General features: G+C 36.5%; 1 protein-coding gene across 1 annotated transcript in view; it reads right to left on the reverse strand.

Moving 5' to 3' along the window:
• shtn1 (shootin 1) overlaps positions 1 to 27085 on the reverse strand; it is a 30550-nt gene extending 3465 nt beyond the window's left edge. The window contains exons 1-16 of the mRNA XM_039670012.2: positions 26897 to 27085; positions 25230 to 25282; positions 24650 to 24710; positions 15448 to 15542; positions 9903 to 10068; positions 9060 to 9157; positions 8632 to 8713; positions 7636 to 7730; positions 7233 to 7379; positions 6638 to 6791; positions 5816 to 5942; positions 5293 to 5378; positions 3228 to 3334; positions 2427 to 2477; positions 2145 to 2271; positions 1911 to 2057 (exon numbers count right to left, since the gene is read on the reverse strand). Of these exons, the coding sequence (XP_039525946.2) occupies positions 1924 to 2057; positions 2145 to 2271; positions 2427 to 2477; positions 3228 to 3334; positions 5293 to 5378; positions 5816 to 5942; positions 6638 to 6791; positions 7233 to 7379; positions 7636 to 7730; positions 8632 to 8713; positions 9060 to 9157; positions 9903 to 10068; positions 15448 to 15542; positions 24650 to 24710; positions 25230 to 25282; positions 26897 to 26954 (1641 nt within the window). The 5' untranslated portion in view covers positions 26955 to 27085 and the 3' untranslated portion in view covers positions 1911 to 1923. The remainder of the gene's footprint in view (positions 1 to 1910; positions 2058 to 2144; positions 2272 to 2426; positions 2478 to 3227; positions 3335 to 5292; positions 5379 to 5815; positions 5943 to 6637; positions 6792 to 7232; positions 7380 to 7635; positions 7731 to 8631; positions 8714 to 9059; positions 9158 to 9902; positions 10069 to 15447; positions 15543 to 24649; positions 24711 to 25229; positions 25283 to 26896) is intronic.
• Between the last annotated feature and the right edge of the window lie 778 nt (positions 27086 to 27863).

Below are 27863 nucleotides of genomic sequence, written 5' to 3' on the forward strand. Positions count from 1 at the left end.
CTGAAGGATCACAATATTACAGTTTTACTGTAGTTCTGCTCAAATAAATGCAGCCTTGGTGAGCATTAAAGACTTTTCAAAAACATTAAAATATTTTTTTTCTTTTTTTTTCTACTTTTTTCTAGTAGCTTTAATATATATATATATACTAGAAATACTAGAAATATACTAGGGTTGTACTAGAAATATGCAATCACTTAAAAATCATAATTTGACGGCATGAACATTTTGAACTCCACACTAAAATGAAATATCATGAACCTTTCAGAAATGGCTCCTTCCATTGACGAAAGAAAAGTCTATTTAGTGTCTGGCTCCAGAAAAGGGGTTCATTTCTATCTAAACCAAAGTATTTTTCTATATAACAACACCTTACGAAAGTCTGCCCTTAAATGAAGCATTTAGAATCACAAAAATCCGCCGCCTCTCACAATGTCTCTTCTGGGCTGCCATAAATGAAACCTCCTCAGGCCCGTGGCTATACACATGCTTTCAGAAAGCTTCAGCCACCCATTTAAACTAAACTGCTTTATATATTCTATTCAATAGCGCTTTATTGTCATGTTGGCATATGGACAATTTGAAAAAGAATAACACATTTCATTACAACTCAGTCAATAGATATATAAATAGCATCAATTCACTGTCTGTTATTTTAAAAATTTGTCTCAGGAATAATAGTCGTGTGTGATTGATGACCTGAAATTGTTTCTCTTCTCTATTGTTGGTGAAAACACCAATTTCTGTGAGAAAAAGACCAATGAAACAGTAAAAAGATATTTAAAGGGGGTTAAGTTCACACCAGTGGCTTGTAATTACAGAGTGGGACATTGCAAGGTTATTACTACTCTAGCCAAAGCCATTTGAAAACACACTAGGTTGGCACATGTTCAAGGCTAGTCACCAACGCCCCTCTAGAAATGCTTCTCACACAGACAAAGCATGTGTCAATAACTTTGTTCAGTGGTCCTTTGGTCCTGCCAAAGTACAAGACTGTGGGACCGAGGGGATTTCGTTTCACTACTATTAAAAAGTTCATCACAGCCAAGAAAATAAATCAAACATTATACCACTAAAAGATTTGTGCATGTTCTCAAGCTAATACAACTTCACTAATATGTTTTTTTTTTTTTTTTTTTTTGCAAACAAGTTATTTCTCAGGGTTTGCTCTTTCATAGCTCAGGAAGATAGATTTATCAGTTGTCTTTCATTTAAGTTTCAACTTTGTAAATGCTTAGGATGCAGTTTAGATATTTAGGTCTGTGAAGAATATTTGAGTTATCCTCAAACTGTGCTCAAATTTGTTAATTAACATTGTTGAGATTACTATAACAACATCTGAGATCTCATCCCGATTTTTTTTTTCTCATTCAAGCAACCTCTTGCAGGGGCGGACTGGGACCAAAACGTGGCCCTGGACTTTCTGGCCCACCATACGGTGGCCGAGAAAGCTCAATATGCTGCAACTAAAGCAAATACTTGCAAATAGAAAAAAAAAAACCACCTGCAAATTAAAAAAAATCGTCATCAGTTTCACAACACATGTGTGCTCCAAATACAGATATGCACTGCAAATAACACAGACCACAACGGAAATGTTTCCAGGTAAACCAAATAGGCCTAAGTGACGAAGCGCTAAAATATGTGTGCATGTGTGTCTCAACTTTAAAACTTTGGACCCTACATTAGGCTACCTAATATTTCTTATGAAACTTTTCTTTATTAAAAATTACATAAACATAACATAAAACATTATGGTTGAACTTCTGCAGTATTATATTTTAAAATAATATGTAACAAGGCATTTGTAGTCACATGTTTTGTTAGTTTGGATGAATTGTGCTGCTGCAGGACGACATATTTTGTTGGTGATGTATTGTATGGCACTGCATAATAGAGCAGATACTCACAACCTATGAGCTCCTATGAGGGCTTGAGAAGGTCAGTGCATATTGTGGTTGGTGTGTGTAGTGGTGTGTCCTGTTCCCTTGTGTCCTGCCCTGGTTCTGGCTGGGTTTGCTCAATCTGGGTCAGATCCGAAACACTACTGGGATTCGCTGGAAGGGAAGGGTTGAAAAGATAAATGAATGATCTGGCTCAAGAGACGTGAAATGTGTGTGTGTGTGTGTGTGTGTTTGACTGACAGTTATTCTTTGCAGTCTTCAATGCTTCCCTCCGTTTGTGCAGGGCTTTCTCTAGCTCAGACTTCGGAGATGGTGATGGAGGGCGTGTCCCATGCGAGGAGGAGGGGCCAGGGCGCTTGGCGGAGGTCTTAACAGAAAGATTCCATTACCATGCTAAGAGCTAACTTTTAATTCATTAAATTGTTTTTTTTTTATTACAAATGTATACTTTCATATAAAATATATATATTTAAGTGATTATAATAATATAATATTCAATTAGAAAAAAAAAGCAATCCTGACCAGGATTCCCTGAAGTTCCTGTATGGCAGAATTTGATGGTGTTCGTTCTTTCTGCAGGGAAACCCATCAGAAAAATTAGCATGTAACAAAGTAGCATGTCATGAAATGAAAGACTATGTAAGTGGGTGTTATTATTTTTAAAATAATAATTTTGTAATAATAATAATAAAAAAACTATTGTATGGCCTTCTCAGCATGGCTGCATTATTTGAGCAAAAATACAGTAAAAACTATATTATGAAATATTATTACAATTTATTCATGTGATGCAAAGCTGAATTTTCATCATCATTACTCCAGTCTTTATTGTCACATGATCCTTCAGAAATCCTTCTAATATGCTGATTTGCTGCTTGAGAAACATTTATAGTTGTCAATGTTGAAAACAGTTTTTCTGCTTGATATATTTGTAGAAATATTTTGTAACAAGTCTTATTTACTGTCACTTTATAATTATATATAATTAGATTTGTTTATATAAATCTAACTAACCCCAAATAAGAGAGTTCACCCAAAAATGAAAATTCTGTCATCATTAACTCATTAACAAGTCATCATTAACAGGACACTACAGGCTTGGAACAACATGAGGGTGAGTAAATGATGACAGAATTTTCATTTCTGGGTTAACTATGCCTTTAATTGGGAGTAACTTGATCAATTGATTGGCAATCATATAAGTAATTAAATTTAATTACAATGATTAACTGTGTAGAAAAGTAAGTTAAGAGCAGTTAAAGTGGAGTTTGTATGTCAAGTTGTTTTCAGACTGTGAGTGTTTTGTTTTTATGAAACGTGTACCTGTCCATGTCTGGTTTTGTTGGTTGTCTGGCAAACACGTCGGAGTTGAACTCCATTTTTGATTCGCTGCATCATCTCATCCACGGCTTGCTGTTTGATGTCCTTCTCTGTCAGATTAAAACACACACTCATTGCCTGAATGTTATTTCAGTTATAGAATATGCAGATGCACTTATGATAAAAAGCATTTATGTAGATAAATGCACGGCTGCTGCTTTTCATCAGCAGTCAATTTAGACACTGAATAATATCAAACATACCGACAGAACTCAACAGAATTGCGAGGGTTTTGCAAGGGATTTGAGCTTGCAGGCATATATATATATATATATATATATATAAATCAAAAGAAAGTTAATCTATGATGTTTATGTTTGTTTAGTGGCCTTGGAAAACTTTTAATCATTCTGTCATTAACTGGAACAAAAATGTGAATATTATCTGCTTACCAGTCTGATGTTTTTCTGACATGATAAATTTTTTTAAAAACATTCTCTTTTCCAAACACACTAAATTGCCAGTGCATTTCAAAGCTCACTTTAGTCCAATAAAAACCCTCTATTCATTTGAGGTCGTACAAATTGACATTAACAAGAAAAACTGAAATATTAAAAATAAATAGGGCTGGGTTTTTACACAAATTTCACAATTCAATTCAATTTCGATTCACAAGCTTGCAATTCGATTTGATTTAGATTCCGATTCGATTCAATATTGATTATTTTGGATATCACATACAATACATGGCAAATTTTCTCAAGGAAAACAAATCTCTAAACTAATGCTATAAACTATGAGAGTCAGCGATTAGACTACTATAATATTGAAGGTAAAAATTAACTGTATACAAACACTTAAATTACACTTATTTGTTTTTGTTATAATAAAGTTATATGAAATATAAACATTTAAATGGTGGCTGTCATAAAAAAAACTTGCCAGATTTATTCAAGCATGCATTAAATATTGAAGAACATTACATAATGCATACATAATGAATATGTTATATTGTGCATATACTGTATTTAGCAAAATGGTCCACTCTAGAGTTATTTGTTATATCTGACTAACGACTTTATGATCACTGGATATGATTTTTCAGAGGTAAATGTGACATTACATGACATTTTTTTTCAAGCTGTTTTATTGATTTCGATAAGGTTTTGTACTCTATCTTTTAACACACTTTCAGATGCTCAATCATGTTGATTTCATGCTGTATTATTAAGGCAGAAGAGAAGCTTCTTGAGCAGAGCTACACCAAAGCAGTATTTATGTTTTTGAATTAAAAAAAAAAAAAAAAATGGATGTAATTTTAAATCTGACACTTTGTTTCATATCAATAGTAACAAACCACAAAGATTACTGGGATTTATTGGATGGGATTCACACTACAATGTTTCATTCCTTCAACAACTGAAAACAGGATGACTAGCCTAATCAATTCTTGGTATTTAAGAATCGATATTGGTTCGTAAAAATTAGAATCGATTAAAATGAAGAAATCAATACCCAGCCCTAATAATAAAGTTCACAATTGAAATTCTATAAACCTGAACATTGTGCCAATAATTGAAGAATTGTTCGATTTTTGTTAGCATAAATGGGTAATTACTTATCCAAACTCTATCCAAACGTATTTGCCCTTCAGCAAAAAAGCTGCATGTCTTCTTTCTTCTTCCCTTCTATTTTTTTTAGTACAAGGCTGAAAGAAATGGCTCAGGACAAACTTGAACTTGACCCAGATATTTTATCATTTCCCACTGCTGTGATGAGGAACAGAACTTTACTTTGTGCGGAATAGTATATATTAATTACATTCCGTCTGTTTGAATACACTGACGCACCTTAATTAACACTGGTCCAAAAGGTCAAGATAAACATATGAGATCTTTCACACGGTTTGATGGCGAACACCCTCTTATAATTACGGTGCTTTTAACAGATCAATATATGTAATCTTTGCATTTATGAATTATTACGCGCATCCTTCAAACAGCAGAACTTTTAACCTGAGTATATTTATAGAATGGAAATGGAATTGTGTCAGAGCTTTGCTCTTTACCTGGGATTTTCTCAGAGGAGTCTTTCTCCACTAATGCAATTTCAGCGCTCACATTTTTTTTCTTACGAAGTATAGAGAGTAATGAGCTGAAACAGACAGAGACAAAAGACAGAATTAGCAAAAAATAGCTACTGGTTATTAAACAATGAAAAAAGAGAAGAAAAAGAAAAAAGGAAAAGCCCTTCAACATTTCCTTTAAACGTCCTGATTCAACAAGAACGATATGGGGGTGGTGATGGTGCAGTGGATAAGACACATGCCTGTGGTGTGAGAGACCTGGGTTCGAATCCACTGCGAGCAAGACACTTAACCTCTAGTTGCTCCAGAGTGCGACCTCGGACATATATAGCAATTGTAAGTCGCTTTGGATAAAAGCGCTAGATAAATGTAAATGTCATTGAGCAAACAGCTCACTGACTGCAACCAATTTTCATCAGATTTTTGGGGATTTTGCCAAATGCTAACTCTCATAAGAACATGTTTACACTCATTTCAGGGGTTTGGGGCACAAACAGACACTCACCTGAGTGGGTTGCTTGAGGGGGCAGGGGGTGGAGGCGGAGGCGGAGGAGGTGGGGGAGGCGGAGGGGGTGCTGGGGCAGCTGCTGGTGGGTTGGAGATCTGCTGGAGCTTCTTTTTAAGCTCCTCCACTGCAAAACACACAGGGTTCTCAGAGATACAAACACATGGTTTGGTGTAAGTGTAGCATACACTACTTGTTTTTAAAGAAATAAAATGAATACTTAAGCAAGGATTTATTAAATTGAATAAAAAATAACAATAATAATAAGGCAAGATATTTATAATGCTACATTTTTTTATTACAAATAAATGCTGTTCTTTTGAACATACTATTAATCCAAAAATCCTTTTTTTCAACATTGATAATAATAATAACAGTTTCTTGAGCACCAAATCAACCTATTAAAATGATTTCTGAAGGATCATGTGACACTGAAAACATGGCTGCTGAAATGACTGCACTAGAAATAAGTTATATTTTAAAATATGTTACAATAGAAAACAGCTATTTTAAGAGCTATTTTGTAATAATATTTCACAATATTAATGTTTTTATTGTATTTTTGATCATATAAATGCAGCTGGAGGCATCTGTCCTCCAACACAACTTCACAACAGACGAGACCTGATGAAGCCCTATATGTGGTTTATGAAATATGTGAAACTGTCAGGGTTGTAAATCTTTTTGAATTTAGAATGCTTTTTAAATTCCAGCTCAATTTAAGAATTTTAACAGAGGTATCAAACAATATCCAGACTTTAATTGAATTGGAATGAATTTAAAACTCTTTCTTCGACTCTGAATTTATCACAACACTGGTACCTGTGAATCTGAGGTCTTTGGCTTCAGTTTCAGCCTTAGTGTGTTTGTGCTGCCACTCTTTTCTCTCCTCCTCCAGCAATTCTGTCTGTCTCAGTAACACTGTCAGCTGCTTCTTTAATTCACTGCCGTGTATCTGTTCTTCAAGCGCTTTTACCTAGATTCCACCGAAATACACAAAGCACAACAATCAAAGACAAAAAACAAAACAAAACATGGGTTGTTAAAATGGAATGTGACCTTTGAACTGTAAAAATGTAAATCCGTCATCATGTGAAGATTATGTCATGAAAATTAAATGGTGACCAGCCTCTCTCCCAGACAAACGCTCTCAAAGTAAGTCAAGTTGACTCCAACCATTTCCCCTAATCCTTTAATCATACATTAATGATTATTTAAATGCAGAATACTGATACATTTTTCTCATTTTATACAAGCAAGTAATACACTGCATGTGTGAGTTTTTGAGAGGCACAGGGAGGGGCTGGTGTGGTTGATTTGATTGGTTTGTCTGTTATTATTTTAATGACATTTAGTATTTACCCTCTAAGGACACTGTGGGGATTAGTTTGTGTGTATGTGTGCGTATGTATGTTACCTGCTGTTGATGCTCAAATCTCTGCGTCTCTAGAGTGTGTGTCAGTGTGTTGATCTCTGCCAGAGCTTTCTGCAGAGCTTCTGCTGGAGACACATTCTGGATCAACATCTGGCTTTGTCTTTTCAGCTTCTTCTGTTCTACTAGCATCTTCATACACCCACAGAGAGAGACAGAGAGAGAGAGAGAGAGAGAGAGAGAGAGAGAGAGAGAGAGAGAGAGAGAGAGAGAGAGAGAGAGAGAGAGAGAGAGAGAGGGCACATAAAGAGCACGTTCACACACCACTTAATTAACATATTCCAGAAATGCACATAAATATTATGCATAAATATTCACAGTTCCTAGAATGTCTAAAACATTTCATTAATTTAATTAATTATGAGATCAAATCAAATTGAGCTTTCACCTCATGTGCAAACTTCTCTGCTTCAGAACGCAGGTCCCTCTCAAGCTTTAGATCGTCCTGTAAGGCCTCAAACTCATCTAGAGCATACTTAGAAACTACACAGGTAAGGATTCAGATGGTTAGAGTTTGGAGCGTTGATGTCTTTCGCAAACAATTCAATCACACAATCAATCTTTGAAATGCTTATGGTGCCACGTAAATTCATACTCGACTTCTGATGTAGTCAGAACAGGGCACTCAGTAAATGCCTGGCACAGAATTTTAAAAGCATTCAGGGTGTAACCTTAGGTGACCCTTACCCATAATTCTGCTGTCCTCTTTAGAGGTCATTTATTTACACTACCATTCAAAAGTTTGGGGTCAGTAAGATTTTAGTCTCTAATGCTCAGCAAAGCTGCATTTGTCTAATTATATATTCTGAAATATTATTATAATTGAACGTAACTGCTTTCTATTTTAATATATTTTAAAATGTCATGAATCTTTCTGATGACAAAGCTTTCAGCAGCCATTATTTCAGTCTTCTCTTCAGTGTCACAGTTGCACTTTTTTCAGGATTCTTTGATGAATCAAAAGTAAAAACAAAAACAAAACACAATTTATTTAAAATAAAAATATAATGCATCTTTGCTGAATAAAAGTATTTCTTTAAAAAAAGAAAATAAATTAACTCCAAACTTTTGAACGGTAGTGAACCAAAACAAAATTCAACATGGCTAAAGAAAGTAGTACCAAGTGCCTTTCAAATTACCATTCTCTTCTATTATAGGTAACACAAAAATTGGGAAAATTGGAAATAATTGCATAAAATACTGTAAGACTTTTGTCATTGTAATAACAAGACAAGAAACACAGTAAAGGCTATGAATGAAGATGTAACAACAGTGAGTGTGAGTACAGAGGTTAGGATCAATGAATGTCTGGATTGGAAAGCAGTAAAAAGAGAGAGAGTGGTTGATGTAAGAGGATATAGTAGGGAACAGGAGCACAACTGACCTCTGTTGTATTTTCCCAAGAGCTTCTTTTGTTGGAATGTTTCAGCTATTAAAACAGTATTATCATGTTTCTCTTTCAGGAGCTTAGGAAGAAAGGGAGAGCGAGGGCTTCACTTATTTGGGTATTACTGGTTCATCTAAAACATTAAACAACATGACACAAAGACAACCCCCTCTTTTCTATTTAATGGTTATTATTCTGAGTGAAAGCTACAGTGAAACATGGCAAGCGTTAACACTAAAGACATTAAGGAGGAGGATCAAAACAGTTCCGCTTTGAGAGGTTTTCACATCCATTAAAAAAAGTGAACAATTTTAGAGTGTATATGCTAGGCCTTTTTTAAAATTATGTACAGAAGATCAACCTTAAAGATGAATATTGGATCATTAATACAGTAAAATCCGAGATTAAATGCCCTTTTCACATACCTCCTGTCTAGTTTGGCAGAGCTGCTCTCTTGTTGTCTCCAGATCGATCAAAATCTGTTTCTTCTCAGCCAGGATCACCTCCAATTTATCTCTCAGCTCTACCACGGATGAACAAGAAAAGTTTTAATAAAAAACCTACAGTACAAAACAGCCTAAACTGAACAGTCTTGTAACCAAAAATCATGAACTGAGAACTGCAGCGGAGGGGGAAATTATTAGTGAAAAATAACTTAATTTTCGGTCTGTTTCTAAACAAAAAAATACTGAATGCTTGTAAGACTTGGAATAAAGCACGTTGAATGGACTACTTTTACAATGTTTTGTGTTGTATTATGTATTACTTGTGTTATGTGTGTGTTTTGTTTCCTTTTCGGTTTTTGAAAGCCTATGGTCACTTTGATATACATACATACATACACATAATATCTCAATAGATAGGTGAATAGATAGATAATATATTTTTTGGATAAAATAGTATTAAGTAACATCAGAAGAATCATGAAAACACAACCACACAACATATACGATACAGGACAAGGAACTAAGGATAACTCAGGGCTTAAAACACAAGAGGTAATCAGAACTGGTGTGTAGAACTAATTAACAACCAACGAGATTAATTACTGAACATAAGACAAATGAAATGACAGAAACCATTGTTTGACTTAAAATGATTTCATGAGGAGCCAATGTTGTTAGGCCCAGTTGAGCTTATTCTTTAGCTGCAAGTGGTGTAGAAATTATATTTTTTTAATTTAAATGATATTGACCTTTAATACGCAGGTACAAAGCATTAAGTGAAAAAAGTGAAGTAATACATTGTGGGGCAGTGCATTGACCCACCTGTGATGACAATCTGACAGTGGGAGGAGCTGCAGACACCTGACTCCTCCTCCTGTGGGTCTTCTTCATCCTCATCATCAAGATTGATGTCAGCGATGACATCGGCACCAAGACGGGATATATAGAGCATACTCTTCCTCTTCAAAGAACGGTTCTGTCTATTCAACTGAAAGAAAGATATATATTAGTATAGTGTGTTTTTGGCAGACGCATTTATCCAAAGTGACCTAGAGAGCTTGCAAGGTATTCATCTGAACCCTATGACCTTGGTGGTGCCAGTATCAAGTGGTACCTATTAAGCTAAGATAACAAAATGTTATTTTTCTAAGTCTTGGTAAAGAGAACGAAAATACAGTGTCTTTTGACAGTGCAAAAAAAAAAAAAAATATTGCAAAACCAGCACAAGTTAATCTAGTGAGGGCAATGTCTTCACATTTATAGGAATAATCAGAGATCAAAATGACACCTGTAACACCACAAATGATATGAAACCCGAGCCGGTGATTTTCTGCATTTGCCTCAGAGTGAAAAGATATGAGAAATCAAATCAGCAGCATGTAGACAGACCAACCCACTGGAACCCCAGCAGGCGCTCACGCAATTCCCCTCAATCACACAGCCAAACACACACAGCAAAAACACTCTGGAAAAGAGCAATAATCAAGGGCAAAATAATAGACATTTCATTACACGTATGCAGGGGCAGCAGCAGCAGACACTCCTGTTTTCATAAATAATTACAGCATTCTATCAGGCACGGACACGAACCCCCCACCATCGCAACATGTACATAACTGCATCCGAGACATTTTTACCTTTTTGAACATCCAATTAAAGTAATTTAAGACTGGTCATTCACACTTCAATTAGGGAGTCCACCTAATGGAAATTCAGAGAGCCAATGGGGGTGGAGGTATGTAAATTAGTACCGGATGACATTCCGGTCAGAAAAGAGAAAAAGAGTGGGAGGCAGGGATAAAATGGCCCGTCTTTAACGAGCCTCTATTAATGACATCCAAGTGAGGACACACAGCACGTGAATCCATTTCCTGATGGCATCCTTCCTGCTGAATGCATCTTTTAAAAACGCAATCAACAACACATAATACGGGTATAAACATGCAGAAACACATGCACGCTCGCTCTGTGATAATCATCCGGCATTGATGAGAGCGCAGCGGCAAAATTACACAGTGGCAGAAATCAGACGTGCGTCCCGAGGTGGCCAGGCCCCTCATCTCCTCTGATCACACATCAAAACAAAATGTCATGTGTTTGGATTGCACTTTGATTTGACTGCCACCACCCTCTAACCCTCATCCATTACTGCTTTTTAATTCAAAATGTTCCAGAGTTTAAGAAATTGATTATGATTTTCTTTTTTTTTAGGTAGATGAGGTGTCTGCCAGCCTCGGGTTTCTTGGCAGACAAAATTACAGCCATCATACACAATAAATCATACAGCTGAAATGTAGAGACTTTTTGAGACAATTCTGCTCACCATCTTCCAGTCACACCAACCAAAATTTTTGGACTCATTTAAATGTAAATTTGGAACGAGCCAATGCTGTAATTTTCACAACGTATCCTTCGCATTTTCAGGAAGAGGTGAGATTTATTTTCCACCATGCATACTGAGATGCAAATCAAGTTTTCCACACTTGTTTTATAGATATTCACAAGATTACTTTACACAAATACAGCAATCAGCAAGGCAATTTCAATATTTAATTTCCAGTTATTCATTTACGCTATACGTGGGATAATATACAGTCTGCTGGTCATTGTGGCAAAATAAACCCAAGGAATGCACCAATATTGCAATTCTGGACAATACTGATAAGGCGATTATTATCTTCATGTTAAGGCAGGTAATAGATAAATGTAGAGTATTGCAATTTTAGAAAATTGTATGTATATAAATTAAAAACAAAACACTTATATGTACATACAGTATATATAAAATTAACCACTTTTAATGCTTTAACTGATACAATTTATGCATCACAACATTATAATCTCCAGTATGAAAATGATATTGAGTTTAAGATATGCTAATGATTACATTTAACATTTAAATTATTAGTGTTTTTAAAGATTAACAAAGATTATAGCAATTGTAAAAACAGAAGAAATCAGTATCAATAATTAAATAAGCAATATCGTCCACTACCACCAATAAATAAAAAATATATATATATATGGTACCAATACAATGTGCTTTTCTAAATGGGAATGTTTTGTGATGACCGGCTAACTTTATGTATTGTATACATAACCGTTCAAATGTTTGGAGTACGATTTTTTCCTTTTCAAGAAATTAACACTTTTATTCAACATGTACGCATTAAATTAAAATTTTTGAATGTTACAAAATACTACTATTTAAATAATTACTTTCTATTCATCAGAGAATCCTGAAAAAAGTATCAAGGTTTCTACAAAAAATTTCAAAGCAACACAACCATTTCCAACACTGATAAAAATCAGGAATGTTTCAATGAATGATTTCTGAAGGATCATGTGACACTAAAGACTGGAGTAAAAGCAGCATTTAAAAAAAATGTCCTCACTGTCCTCAAATGGTAAAATAAAACAAAACTTTTGGGAAAATCAACCAGTTTAATGCAATAAAACTAGAACTTAAGAGACCAGTACAATGCAAAGTGTTTCCTGGCTGCCTTTCAATAAAGACAGATGAGGCACTTGAGATAATTCAGCTACGGTATATGCTGAAAGAGCAACTAGTGACAAAAACAACTGCATCCTCAATCAGACATGTGTCCTGACAGATAGAAGTTGAGCAAACCTGTGGAGGCCAGAACCTTGCTGTTAGTTCCGAATGGATCGGTGTGGGGGTGTTCACAGAGCAACCAGGACAAAGGGCATCTGTACCGGTTTTCGTGCACAGTGGCCACCGGCCAACACAGAACAAGCTGGGCTGTGCATTTAAGGATGTCAGGAAACCATTGATTGGTTAAATCGAGCTTTTATCCAACACATAATGCTGAGGCACAAAACGGCCCAGCTGCAGGTCTATTTCCTCCACACAAATGAAATGCTCCACCGTCTTCCTCAACCGCAGCTTTCAGAAATTGTGACGTGACATCTGTGATGGCTTCACATACTTCAAGGGAAAAAAAATGACACCTCTAGAGAATTCTCTAGAACTACACTAGAAAGTGATTTTCAAGAAATGGCAGTGACAATAATCTTTGACCATGCTAAATAACCGAGAACCACAGGTTTTGGTCATCTTAGTCAATTTTGTCATATTCAAAAATAAAAAGTCCGTTTTCCTTTGCATGGTAAAACGTCTTCTTTTCTTGGAAAAAGAAAGAGGTCACACGACAGCTAGCCTGCTTCTAAAAACGCAGGACAACAGTGTCCTTTTTTTAACCTAAAGACTATTTTCTCCTGGTCTTTATCTCTTTTATCTGTGTCTTTAATTCTTTTCACTACTACTGTTCTCTCATTTCTCTCTCTGTGTGTGGTGATCAGCGCTCATCACCGACAGACAGCAGAGGATAGTTGATTCATCCATCAGATAGACGGCAATGAGCCGGTAATCGTTCCCGCTAATTTGCCTCACACCTGGGCTTTTAGAGATCCATTTACCTGCTGAGCGTTCAGCGTAGATGCCACTTCACATTTCAGACCAGACTGAGCGGCGGACCCGAAACCCGACTAAACAATGTGTTGAGCAGGGACTGATGGTAAATTGAATACTTCTGTAATGAGCGGGACCAGTGAGGTGGGCAGGCAGTCAACACCAAGATGCAGGTACATGGGAGGGAAATAGTCTCAAGATTGACTTCAGCATGAACTCAATGGAGTGACTGCCCACGTGGAGTACAATTGTGATTACTTTGCTCAGGATGGAGGAGGAAATAAATGGATGGAATGTTGGATGGATGGAGGCATGATGGATCCCAGCCTATTTACCATGAAAGCACAAGCGAAAAAATGAGTATATGATTCTAGAAGTAATGTTCCTAAGAAGAGTAGAGCAAAGAAACTGAAGAAAACGAATATTAGAATAGAATTTATAATAACAAACCAAAACCAAAAGAAGAGAAAAGAACCAAAAGAAAACAATTAAATCAAGCACAGAAAAATCTAATCAAATAAATAAGAACAGATTCAAATGAATCAGAACAGAAGAAAATAAAAATGAAAAACAACAGAATGGAATCAAAAGATACAGAACAAAAGAGAATCACAAGAAACAGAAGATAATCAAATGAAAAGAACAGAAGAGAATCAAAATAAACAGAACAGAATGGAGTAAAAACAACAACAACAAAAGAGAATAATATGAAACAGAACAAAAGAGAATTAAAAGAAAAAAAAAACTGAATCAAATAAATAAGAACAGAACATAATCAAATGAATGAATCAAATCAGAACAGAATGGAGGAGAATCAAATAAAACAACAGAGAAGAATCAAATGAAACAGAACAAAACAGAATGAATCAAAACAAAATATATTCAAATGACACAAAACTGAATCAAACACACCAGAACACAACAGAATCAAATTAAAAATAACAAAAAAGTTTCAAATGAAAAATCATTTGAATCAGAACAGAACAATGGAGAATCAAATAAAACAGAACAGACGGAATCAAAAGAAACTGAATCACATGAAACCGAACACAAGAAAATTAAAGCTGCAGTCTGGCGTTTTTCCTCTTTGTCGTCATCTCTGTTTGAAATCTGCAATTGCAGTCATTCGCGGAATTAACAACTTTACGTGAGTTGTACTTCGACACCCTCGACACGGCACAGCGCGAATGTACACAATGTTTGAGGAGAGTGTGAGGCTGTCAGTCACCGCCCCGGTGTGATACTGGAATTCAGAATCACAGATTATTCCTTTTGGAAGTATGACCATCTGAACAAGTAAGAAACATCCACTTTTGTTCTGGTTCGGACATTGCAGTAAATCACGCTGATTAAATCTAACAATCGCTTCTGAATTATCCTATCACGCAAAACCGTACGAATTATACTTTGTTCACAATTTGTTAATGTTAACAACGTAAGCAAGCATTGCGTGATTACATATCCATATCCTTCCGATATGTATCCTTGTTTCCGCATGGGTCCGGTTGCAGTCTCTTTTTTTGTTTGCATTTTACAGCGGGTGAATCTGTTTTCACTGGTGATTGTTGTTTAAACCTTTCTGGATCCGCCATCAAATTGATAAGTGTAATAATATCAAGTGCTGTGAGAATTTCCACCTCCAACATCCTCACTCGCAATATAGCCTTCTAGCCGAGACTCTTTTATGTGTACAGATGTGACGTAATGACGCAAAGACATGGCTGGTTATGTATTTTCTCAAATATGTATTTAGGACAATTTTTAGCCCCGAAAAAGCTACGGACTGAAGTTTTAAATGAAAGAGATTCAAATCAAACAAAAAAGAACAAAATCAAATGAATCAGAACATAATCAATTCACACAGAACCAAATAGGAGGAGGAGAATCAAATACAATATAGAACAGACAATCGCAACTTTATTGTAAAACCCTCACCTTAGAAGCCAAAGCTTCCACACTCTCTCTGCATGTCTTCTCGATCTCTAGATTCTCCTGAATGTTGTTCACCTCCTCTATTACCCTGTGTGACACTAAAGACAAGAAATATGTCAAATATTTTGATGGTTTCTTCAATGCAAACACACTACAATTGTCACTACAGGCAAGCACACGGCTAATTTTCACACAATGTCATGCACACACTGAAGCAGGATCAGAACAGTACAGCATCATGACACAGGCAGGGTTCTTTGTGATTAATGTGTGTTGCTGTACTGGACTGATTGTTTATTGTTTTTTTGTATGAATCTTGTAAGGTGTCCATGAGTGCCATTAGAGGCACCTTTAAATAAAATGTATTTGTATTATTATTATTCATAGACAAGGTCACAACATCATGCAATTACTTTGTCCAGAGCCTTGAAACTTAGAACAGACTCCTTTCACACAATGTTGCCTGGGGACATTTGGTGTACAAAACAGGAGCTATACATGGTGGACACACAATCTCAGTAAGGATTTGAATGGTTTGAATAGTTGCTGTCACAACACTCGAATCAGTCTTCTGTAGTGTGACACGTTGTACTTCATCTAAAACTAAAAATCATTCTAATTCTTATATCGTTCTAATTCTAAAAATCGTTCTAATTCATGCATTTTCTAAAATCTAATGTTAATTGAAAGATTAATACGGACTTGAATTTTGTATCCACTCATCTGTTACTCTATAGGACAATTTCAGTTTTCCAGCATCTGCTGCATATTTGAACTTTTTCCAACAGTGATTATATGATTTTGATACATACATATTTTCACACTGGAGACAATTGAGTGACTCATCATACACAATAATTACAAAAGGTGCAAACTTTTACTGATGCTCAAAAAGGAAACATGATTAATTAAGAGATGAAGGGTGATCATCAGTTTTTTTTAGTGGTTTCATAATTTGATCCCACTATGTGTGTGTGTGTATACAGTAAGTGTTTTTAAGTTACGTGATAAAAAAAACTTTTTTTTTAAAGGGTCATGAAACCCAATTTCTGAGATTTTAACAGAGTTACGTGTTGAACACCATTAAAGACAATGTTAGAATCTGTTAGATTTAATAGTAGGGGGAAATGATTAAACTTTATCGTAAACTTTAAAAGGTAAAATCTTCATCGCAGTGGACTGTGAGTGCTTTGATGACTCATCGGTGTCTCTTAATTATTCATGAGACTGAGTTTTCTTATCTTATGAGAAGACAATGTCTCTTAATTATTCATGACACCACGTGGATCTTTCCAAATGACTGACATGTCAAACTGTGATATCGCGTAGTAGATGGAGATGGTCCTTACTGCAGAACACGAAATCCAGGGGGAGGAGTTGGATACAAATACAACTCCTAAACCTACTCATCTCTGCCCCCTGACCCCTAACCCCACCCCTAATCCCGCCCATCTCCACCCCTTAGATCTGGATCCAACTCCGAGCCCTGGATCTCGTATTCTGCAATGAGGCGATACTGAGTAGATGAGCAAAAGTTCCAGTGCTTTTTATAAAAGCTATAATGGCAGACAGGAAACAAGGAGCTGGGTAAAGTTCAGGAAGTAGTGCAGCTGTGTGCATAAAGCCAATTTTCATTGAAAGAGTCTGAACTAGCCTATACGCTTAGCTCTACCTAACGATGAATCGCGCTTAAAGCAGGCAGGCACACAGCTATGCAGTTCGCATTTACACTTGCGTACATGACGGGCCTGTGCGCGGTTCGCGTGAATGTGAAAGCAAAACGGACTCGAGAGCGCACTTGTTCAGGAAGTAAAGTGACCTGCGCATGCGTTTTAGCTGTTTATGATGTATTTAGTTAAATAAAAGACATGTAAGGGATGATAGTGTTGATGATACGAGCGAGAGAGAGAGTCTGCATGAGCGTGAGTGTATTCGTGCATAGTGCGTGGAATCAGGGCAACACATTTGGAAATCCACTGGCTACTCAAAAGAGGCTGTTTGCAAGCAGCAGAAGGCCACCTTATGCGACACACGCACCTGTGTTGTTCACTCAGCTGCGCATAATAGCACAGAATAAAAAAAAGTGTGAAAGCACCATCACCTGCCTCCGCAATTTTTCATATCAAAGCAGTGAATGAGGGGGAGGGGGAAGGAAAAGGATAGCATATTAACCAGCAAGGCATGCACAGCGCACAGACTGGTGTGTGGAAGTGAATTACAGTGAGACGTTTGAGACGGGAGACCAAACATAAATAGGCGGTCAATAGTAAAAGACGCGTCGACTAAAAGAAATTGCCATCGACTAATTTGCATGGTTGATTACATAAGCAGCACTAACATGTAGAATGCAACAGGACATTTCTGAAAGGTTAGCTGATGTAGAATTAACTATCTTCATTGGCATATTCTGTCAGGATAATCTATAAATCGCATTTCCGGGGTGGGGTTTATGTAAATTTTAGGGTTAGTGATGTCACTAACACATGAAGAAGATAATTGTAGTTCTTAATACTTTTTTAAGGATTCTTTAATGAATAAATATGAACAGAATTCATTTGTATTTATTAAAGGTGCTATATGTATTTTTTAGGGGCCCCTAATGGTGATGTTTCAGATTACAACTAATTTTTACAAGATCGCTCATGCTCTTGCGCATGCTCGAACAGAAGAGTGAGCACTCATGGTACACGGCCACATTGAGACTTTCAACACTCCCACTGCAACGTTACAATAATAGGCGACTTTTATCAGCTTGACATTGAACTAATGCTCCATGCTCGTACCATGATAACGTTACATTTGTGGTGTTATCTAGCATAAGGCATTTCACTAACTATTCATGTATCTTTCACGATCAGCAATGTCAACATACAGTAGGTGAATGTATAAAATGATAACGAAAACGGTCAGTGAACTAGACTGAACAATTTCAGTGTAACAGTAAGATCGTAGGAAGTAACATTACTGTACTGAACGTGTCTGGAAATGTCTATTATAAACAATATGAAAGTAGTGGGATGAGTGATGTTAGACAGTAAATCTAGTACATAAAATTAAAGTTACATCCTAAAGCACTGGAACAGTCTTTTGTGTTCATTTCACATCTCATTTATGTTATAGTTTACCTTGCTATTTCATTACAGTTTACAATTATTTCCGCTCCGCATATCTGAAAACGTATCTAAAATTTATCACACACTCTTAGAAGAAATGGTTCTATTTAGAACCAGAAATGGTTCCATCCGCCGCTTCATATATGGAACTCCAAAATGGTTCTATATAGAACCATTTTTTTTGGTAAAAGGTTCTATTGGCCAAGTATGGAACCCCAGGGTTCTAGAACCCAGAGAAACCCTTTTTTTAAGAGTGTATCGAACCTATTAGGGGTTCAAATACGTAGCGCTGATAGAACCTTTTGTAACTCTTCACTGTCACTTTTTATCAATTTAGTACATCCATGATGGTGAAAAGTATTCATTTTTTTCTCTTTTTTAAAATCGTACCACAAATATTTTAAATGGTCTCAAGCAGCAAAAACTGTTTTTAAGATTGTAATATTTCACAATATTATTTTTTTTTACTGAATTTTTATTAGCCTTGGTGAGCATAAGATACTTCTTTCAAAAAACGACCCCAAATATATCTTGGTGCTGAAAAAAGTTCATGTCCATCTTATATAGCAAAATCTTTTCAGACTCTCTTTTCCGTTGAATCACCTCTTCACCTTGGCCTTCATACAGCTATTGTCTGCTGTCTAGATCTGTTCAAGTCAGCTAAGTCATGCCCTTCATACAGATCCTATAGGAATGGGAGACTGAGATCAACGCATGTATGTCTAGCCGAGCTTATTGTTTGGATTAATTGAGTTATCTCTGGAGTGTTCTCTGCAAATACAAGACCATTCAAAGGCCCACCGTGTCTCTAAACATTCCTTCCTTTCGAAAATATTTGTCTCTCGCGCAAGGAAACTTTCAAAATTCAAAAAAGCAGTCAGTGTGACGAGCAGCCGCAATCTATCAGCATCCAAAGAGGCGGAAGATGGGGAGATGGAAGAGGCAGACGCTCTTAACGCCCGGAGCTCTTACCTTATTTGTGTCCGTAATCACCAGAGACTGGCCACGGACCAGCTCACAGCCTCTTAACTAATTACACATTGTGGTTGAGAGGCGAAAACAGGAATTAGCGCCATCACGGCCAGCGGCTGCCTCCCAATGACACCTAATTAAAACTTGATGAACGCCCGTGTCTGCGATATCCAAGTTCCCGTTGTAAGCCTTTCCCTGTCACTCATTAAACAGTACTTAGCTGCCAGTTGGTCTCCCTCCACCCCATCTTTCATCTCTCTCTCTCTTTTGGTAGTACTAGCACTAAGTGACAGGTTAATTGTAATAGCAGCTACACATAAACCAGGCTAAGTGTGAGGCAGTTGCGGAGCAGGAGGGGGAGACTTCACACGTCAGGCTTGGCAGCTTTAATTGTAAGTTTTAGCCTCCCCATCAACGTTACATCTTCAAATCTCTTTCTTCTCGCACTGTTCCTCGTGCACGCGTCTTCTCAGAGACAGACAGTGATTGCGTGCACGAGGACGCAGAGTATAATGCTATCGGGCCTGCGTGCTGGAGAAGTGAATTAGAGCCTCTGATGCTGTTTCTACAGCGCCGAGCTTGATGAGGGGGCAGATGCCTTTGTGGTCTTATCATTAGAACACAATGGTCATGTTGTCATCAACCTTGCCATCTCCAATTGAAAAGACATGATTGTGTGTTGGGGGCTTTTTCCTTGCTCGCTCGCTCACCACTTCCCCCCCACCTAGCCAGCCTCCCTCTCGGTCGCTTTGCGCTGAATAGAAGCAATTTTCCGAGAGCTATGAAATCACGTAATAGCTCCTAATATGCAGCTGCTCTGCTAGAAGCTGCAGCCACTATTTAAGTGGAAGTCATACACAATACACATTTATGGCGGAGGAAACATGAGCAAAGGCCAAGATTATTCACAAAAACACACACTCTTCTCTATCAAATAATGACCTATTTTGTGCATTAAAATGAGAATGTAATGGATTTTTTCCCCTCCTCCCCAACTCCGGCAGCCATTTGTTGTGCTTTTTAAAATTTCGCCTTTTAATTCACGTGTTTGAATTCCATGTTTCCCCAGGGAAGAAAAAGAAGGTGACGTTTGTATAGATGTGCGAGAGAGGTGAAGTGCGGCGATTTTGCGAGAGAGGGACCGCAGAAAACCCCATTTGAGACTAAAACCTGTCGCTTTCCCCCTCATTCGGATGTACCTGACTGATATCAACTAGGGATGCTCCGATCAGGATTTTTGCAGCCGATACTGACTACCGTTTTCTTGTCATCGTGATCGGCTGATACCGATCCCAATCTTACAAGCTGTATAAATGACATGTAAGCTCTCAAGAGGCATTTCAATTTCAATTTTAGAAGAAAAAAAGATTTTGACCATGTTTGGAGGTTCTTATGTTACTACACTGCTGAGAAAACCCCAGAAGAAGTGATGCAATTTATTTTAAGAGTGTCTTGTGTAAACACCAAAAAACATTTAAAAAAATGTATTACATAAGTCAAAAGTAATAAGATACAAACACAAATCTGCATTGCATTTATTTGTGAACCACTTTCTGTGCATTTGTAAATCCCCTCACGTATTTGTGGATTTTGAAACACTTCTAACGTAGAGTGAAAGAAATCCACAGTGGACTCCACCCACCGTTTCCTCAAGCCAATCAGATAACAGCCACATTGAGCTGACCAATCAAAGCACGTTCTCACAACAGCCAATCAGGCCCATAACATTACTACAGCAAAATATGTTTAAAATATGGATTTCGTTAGAGATGGACCATTAGACTGTGTATCAAGCCAAGACACATTTATATAAGCCTTTGAAAATACCAGAGAAACAGCGCGTACTGTACATCTCTGTTATGGGAACAATGCATTATGGAAGCGTCACGTTTTTTCATGATAAAACAGAAAAACATCAATAAGTTGCTGACTAATGAATAGCTGGATTCAACCTTGTGATACATTTGTGTAATATGGGTGAAATTACTGACCCAACAGCTTTTCCCACTTCTTCAGTCAAGTTTTAAATACGCAGGAGGTCCGTCTACCCTGTGCGAGTCTAACGTTAACACTGGACAAAGCAAAGGTGCAAATGATGTGATCCTCCGTGTAGCCGCTACTTCAGAAGAACGGGCATCCATTTACCATCAATGAATCATCGTGTCGCGCTGCGCCGTGTCCAGTGTATAGCCTATATATTATCACAAATTATGCATGTAGCACTAGTCAAGAAGGAAGATTAGACACGTCATATATCTGAAGGTAAGAATACATCATTGGCAAAATGTGTTAACATTACAAACATGTTAGTTTTACATTATTTGAAATTGCCACGGCAGTTAATGAGAAGATAATGGGCTATTTTATGCTCGGAATGGTGATTATAATTATAATTGCAATCCTGATGGAAATATAAAAAAGCCTTAAACTCAAACAACCTTTAGGAAACCATACAAACAGCTCAATTTGAATGAAGCACCCATAGTTTACAGCTCCATTTCAAGGGTGTAAATCTCTTCAAAATTAATCAGTTCCCGCCCCGAGTGTAAAGCCTAATCTGAGAAGGTGCTACGATTGGTCAGCTCATCTGATTGGCGCAAGGAAACGGTGGGTGGAGTGTTTCAAAATCCACAAATGAGTGAGGGGATTTCCAAATGCACAGAAAGCGGTTCACAAATAAATGCCAGGCAGAGTTCTGTTTGTGGCATGAAAAACATTTGTAAATATATATTTTTCATTTGCAAATCTCATTTTATTTATTTTTGAGTTTTATAATTATTTGTGAAACTCTTTACTTGTGGATCTTAATCTATTTATTTGTGAATTTGATACATCTCTTTGTGTGAATCTCATAATCTGATAAACCAAATTAATTGATCATAATCTATTTATGTGGAATAATGCAACAATTCTCACCCCATACAACATGTTTTGAAATACATTTTTACATTGCATATTTTCATAAACTCAAACTTCTACAATTTTTTTCAGTTTCTTAATTTATTTCACTAATAAAAAAATCTGCCAAATGTCTTCTAACGTCAATAGACCAATCTTACGTCAATATTCCAAATCATTCTTGAATTACAACCATTTAAGTTTGGAATATGCATTTTCATGTCTATGCAAAAAAGAGGGGGTGACATTTAAGGGGTTAAACAACAACTCCAATTGCTTAGATTTATAGCAGTTTGAATAACATTAAAACATGTCTTGTTGGAAAACAGGGAAATGGTGGTTATGGAATAACTAGGTGTGTCTACAGTATATGGAACAGTGTCATAGTTCTTAGAAGATTCTGGGATCAAAGTTCAAAAGAGCAAAGCGCACAACCAGTATTTTCCACAGAAATTGGAGCACTCTTTAGCCACGTTTCCACTGCAGGAACTTTCCCCAGGAACTAGGGACTTTGGGGTGGTATTCTGTGTGTTTCCACCGCAGGAACCAGTGTCTAAATAAAGTTCTGGGTATGTCCCCCTCTAAAAGTAACTGCTTGCCAGGTAGTACTTTTTCTTAGAAGTTCAGTTTGGGACTTGGGTGCTGAACATGCTGATTGGTTGAGTTCATGCCACATTTTGATTGGTTGACTCCACGCAGCATTTTATTTCAACCAACATATATTTTTTTTTGCACAGTGCGTGCAGTAACAGTTGTTTGCTATTCGAATCAACAATGGAGTTTAAAAAATACGACCGCTGTACCGGCGACGAGGTTCAGGCTTTATTAAGCTTAAATTCAGAGGATGAAATCCAACTGTAAAGTAATGCATCGCAGTCCTACGTCATCCAGACTAATTTGCCTAATCTTTACGATACTTTTAGACTGCGGTGGAAAGGCACTGCAGACAGCAACATTTCTGGGGAAAACAAAAGTTCCTGGGACAAATTGATCCAGTAATTTCGATGGAAACGGAGCTTTTGTAAATGTTTTAAAGATGAAATTTGAGAAAAGGTGGTATACTAAACTAAAATTTGAGAAAAGGTAATATAACAGTTGTATTTTACGTTGAAAATGTTGTTTTTGTAACACAGGCGCACTGGCATGGTAAGCTACTCCATTGCCTACCCACACCAGCAGAGCAGCCGTAGCTTGTAAATAGCTGACAGCTTGTAACTAGCTGACATGGCTAAGGAAACAGAAACCTGTAATAATGAATTGTATAGGGTTAAGGCAGCTGGGGTTACCATACATTTTCACAGGCTAACTTTGACAAGGAAACCTGCCCTCAAGTCATGGCTAGCTGCCTTAAAACTGTCTAGTCCTCCGTCAGCCCCTGGATTTTGAGTCTGTAGTGAGGATTTTTTAGCGACAGACTATTTAGAGATATGTACTTTCGGCAATGAGTACATGGAGCGTCTGACAATGTCTGCATCAAATGTTTTATTTAGCCAAGTTACAAGTTCAACGCATAATGTTACTCGAATCCTTGATATTAGGCTGAGGGGAAAAGATCCCTGATGTACAGGATGAGATCGGAATCCTATTCCTCCTTCCCAAATTCCCCTCGCCCATAGAGTTAACTGCCAGTACGCTGTTAACCTAAACAGTTTGAGAAAAGGATATAAAAAGTTAGCCTAGTCCAGTCGCCAATTCGTAAAATACCCTGCTACTTATGGGGCACTCCAGCGTCTCAGCTCGGACATCCATTAGAGATAGTATAGCCACCTCCAACACGTCTCTCTCACCGGACAGCATCCGAAATTAACAGTGCATGGTCATTCATTCTTTGCCGATCAATAAATGTTCCAGGTTAACCTCTCTGAGTGTCCATGCTCCGGCAGCGCCCGCGCCCACACCAGTCACTTCCCCCCAAACGATCCTGTACTGTAAGTGGGGCCTAAAACTGATCCTCCTCCATGCCAGAGACACCATCGAAATTTACTTTTTATACTCTTATTTACCCGAAATTGACCCTCTTATACTAACAAGCGCAATTTTTGTGTTGCTTAAAAAAAGCTATATTAATATTTTTTTATTAAAATTTTTTGTCATGTACTTTTAATTGTCATAAACATGTATGCAATGTCGATTTTTTTCAGTTCAGTTCATCTTTAATGTACTAAACAGAAGTATGTCACTGGATGTTATAATGAGTTAAATCTAAGATCTTTAAAACCAACCTTGTTCAAATTCTTTCAACTTCCGTAAGGCCTCATCTCTCTCCACTTGCATTTTTTTACACTGAAACAAAATAAATTAAAAATATACAGTATATTACACTGATAGAACAGATTTTTTATTTAAAAGAACATCTGCATTTATTTTATTAAAAGCAAACCCACCGAAAATATCATTTTAAATGTATAGATCACCCAAAAATGTAAATTCTGTCATCATTTACTAAACTTAAAGGAATAGTTCACCCAAAAATTACAATTCTGTAATCATTGACATTTACTCAACCTCGTGTAATTCCAAACCGTGCTGTTGAATATTTTTGTGGATTTTTTCAGGATTATTTGATGAATTGAAGGTTCAAAAGTTTTCGATAGACAGTGCTGAAAAATATTTAAAGATAAAACTACTTGTAAAACTAAAAACTATTTAAAGATAATTTAAATATTTTTAAAATTTACTTGGGCAAACTATCCTTTTAAGATGTTTAAGATGCACACACAGATGTTGTAGAAGTGCAAAGAAAAAAAAAACCACAAAAGAAATAGGTGAAAGAAAGGACAGCATGACAAACAAAGGTCTTACCTCCTTTTTGATTTTCTCATGTTCTCTTTGGAGGCTTTCATACTGGAGAAGTACTGCAGAAATACAAGGGCGCCAGTTAAACATCTCACAAGTCACAACTTCCCAAGAACTACACAGTCAGTTAATGCAATTGCAATACATCAGGGAGATCAAACTCAAGAGGAAACCTTTACTGCAATAACTCACAACTCATGTCCAGCATGAGGATTGCTCATGGAAACTAACACTAATATACCCAAAAGTATTTTTAATGTTGCAAAAATATATAATTACAAATAGAGGAAATTCTCTCCATGGATGAGACATACATTTGCTGGTCAAGACAATGACAGTTCCATTCTGTCTAAATGCCGCCTGTAGTACGAATCAGCACCATCTCTACTAAAATTCATTTGATCTGTAAAGGGTTTACAAACCACACTGTGTCTAGGTTATTAATGTCACAGTGCGACAGACTATCATGGAAAAGATAGTCTCTTCAGTTTAATTTGGTAAATTTTCAGATTACAGCAGAAAAATGTGAATAATCATACTGTTTTCTACCTCTATTTATGAGGTCTGCAGGGTGCCTTGAGCAAAAGGATATAAAGCAAACCTTGCCTGAAGATGTCTTTCAGAAAGTTGTTTATAACCCACTTCTAGAGGGAACTTGTACAGCAGTCAGGAAAATTGATTAATTTAATCCTAACAGTAACATTTGTGGGTTCAAAAAGAATTGAAATTAAATTGCAGATGGTCTTAATGGTAGTTAAGGTAGTTGCAGATGGAAGTTGGATCCATCCCCCTGGATTTCGTGCTCTGCAGTGAGGACCATCTTCACAAATTTTGTGTCCACTGGAAAACCCAAGCCCTATTCTGAATAAGTACTGAAACTGTATGTTATAATATGGCAGATTTCTACGTATAGCTACATTACAACGTACTAGTATAACTATTTACTTATTACAACTAATTCATATAAAACATTTGATAAACTGAGAAATTAGTTTTTCACTGGTTACAAACATAGACTGTAAAAAAAGGATACAAATTGTGACCAAAGATAAAGCATATCATTTATAACCTTTTTTATTTTTAATTAATTTATTTTTATTTTATTTAATGCAGTTTATTTTATTTGGCTATACAATAAGTAAAATACATGTGCTCACCTAAATAGGAAAAATGGAATTGCATGGGTAACGTTAATCAAAAAAAATATAGCTGTCTTTTAAGACAGATTCCCACTGCACACACATCTTTACATGAAAAACAAAAGAAATGCCAAGATGTTCACCAAAAATGTGTGTGCATGTCGAAACAAGTCTCTCAAAGCTAGAGTTTACAGAATCAAAAGGCTTTACAATGTTTTCCTCTGCATGCGGAGGGGATTTAAAACCTACACAGAGACTGTAATTTTTGTTCCACTTCAGAGTTTGTTGGTTGGTAATACATGTCAGATTGTATTCCAGATTTCTACAAGAACTATAATGTTTTTTTATTTATTTCTGGTAATAAGGATAAAATCAAGTTGATATTGAAATGTCTGCTTTAACAAGAAACAAAACGACTTTATGTAGGCCTACTATTATAATACATGTAGCATGGTGTGTAGTGTTACAGACAGTTACAGCAAGCAACACAGTTGCAGTATTTATGCATTTGACACCATCACCCTTAGCCCTTACCTTGGTTGGACCGTTCTGAAATCATTTTCACTTCTTTTTGCTGTCCGGTTGACGCCATTGAGAGTTCCTGTGGTAGGCTACTGATTCAAAAGTCCGATTAAACACAGCCTGAGCGACACAGGAAATGATACCTGGACACACCTACTGTCACTCGCCCGTACCGTTAAAGTAGCCTACCTACACATTCAACATGTTAACGCTTGTTTTCACTCGAATGCCTATTCCAGAAATAAAGAAGGAAAAAACAAACAAACAAACAAACAAAAAAAAAAAAAAAAAAAAAACATTCACATGGTATCAGCAAAATGGCATTAATATAACTGATAAAAATACACTCTTTATTTTAGTGTTTCTTCAACTACGGCCAGTCAACTAAAGTTTCTAACTCAAGTTAATTTATAGTAATGTTAGTTAAAAAATCCGCAGTGGTTATTATATGTATATAGATGTATAAAATAAATAAATAAATAAATAAAAATTCTAAACTATTTCCAAATCTCCAATTAGTTACGGAATGGGTTTAACAGCATTCGGTGCCTGAAAATCCCCTGTGATATTTGTTTAAAATAAATAAAAAACTAAAAAAATAAATAAAAATCGGTGAGGGAAATGTAAACATTTATGGCAGTATAAATATGAAAGCTATATATGCTAATAGACAAATGTATGGCTAAATGGGAAAATCACACAAATTAAAAAAAAACAAAGTTAAAAATGTATATGTACCTTGATTGTTCTCTTCTTCACCCATCAGGTGTCATATTTAATCTCAAGCATTCACTTCACTGACTCCTTCCCAAACAAGAAAACTAACACAACTTTAATAAAGGGCTCTCTAATAAAGGTGAAGAGACCACCACACCTAAGCGACCAGTGATTTGCTTGAAAAAAGCAGCAGACAGCAGAACAAATTGTAATTTGACATTAAACATGACATTTTTTAATTTTAGTAAAAACAATCCCTGTG

This window comes from Pimephales promelas, chromosome 15, assembly GCF_988280905.1.
Source record: "Pimephales promelas chromosome 15, fPimPro1.hap1.1, whole genome shotgun sequence".
NCBI lineage: Eukaryota > Metazoa > Chordata > Actinopteri > Cypriniformes > Leuciscidae > Pimephales > Pimephales promelas.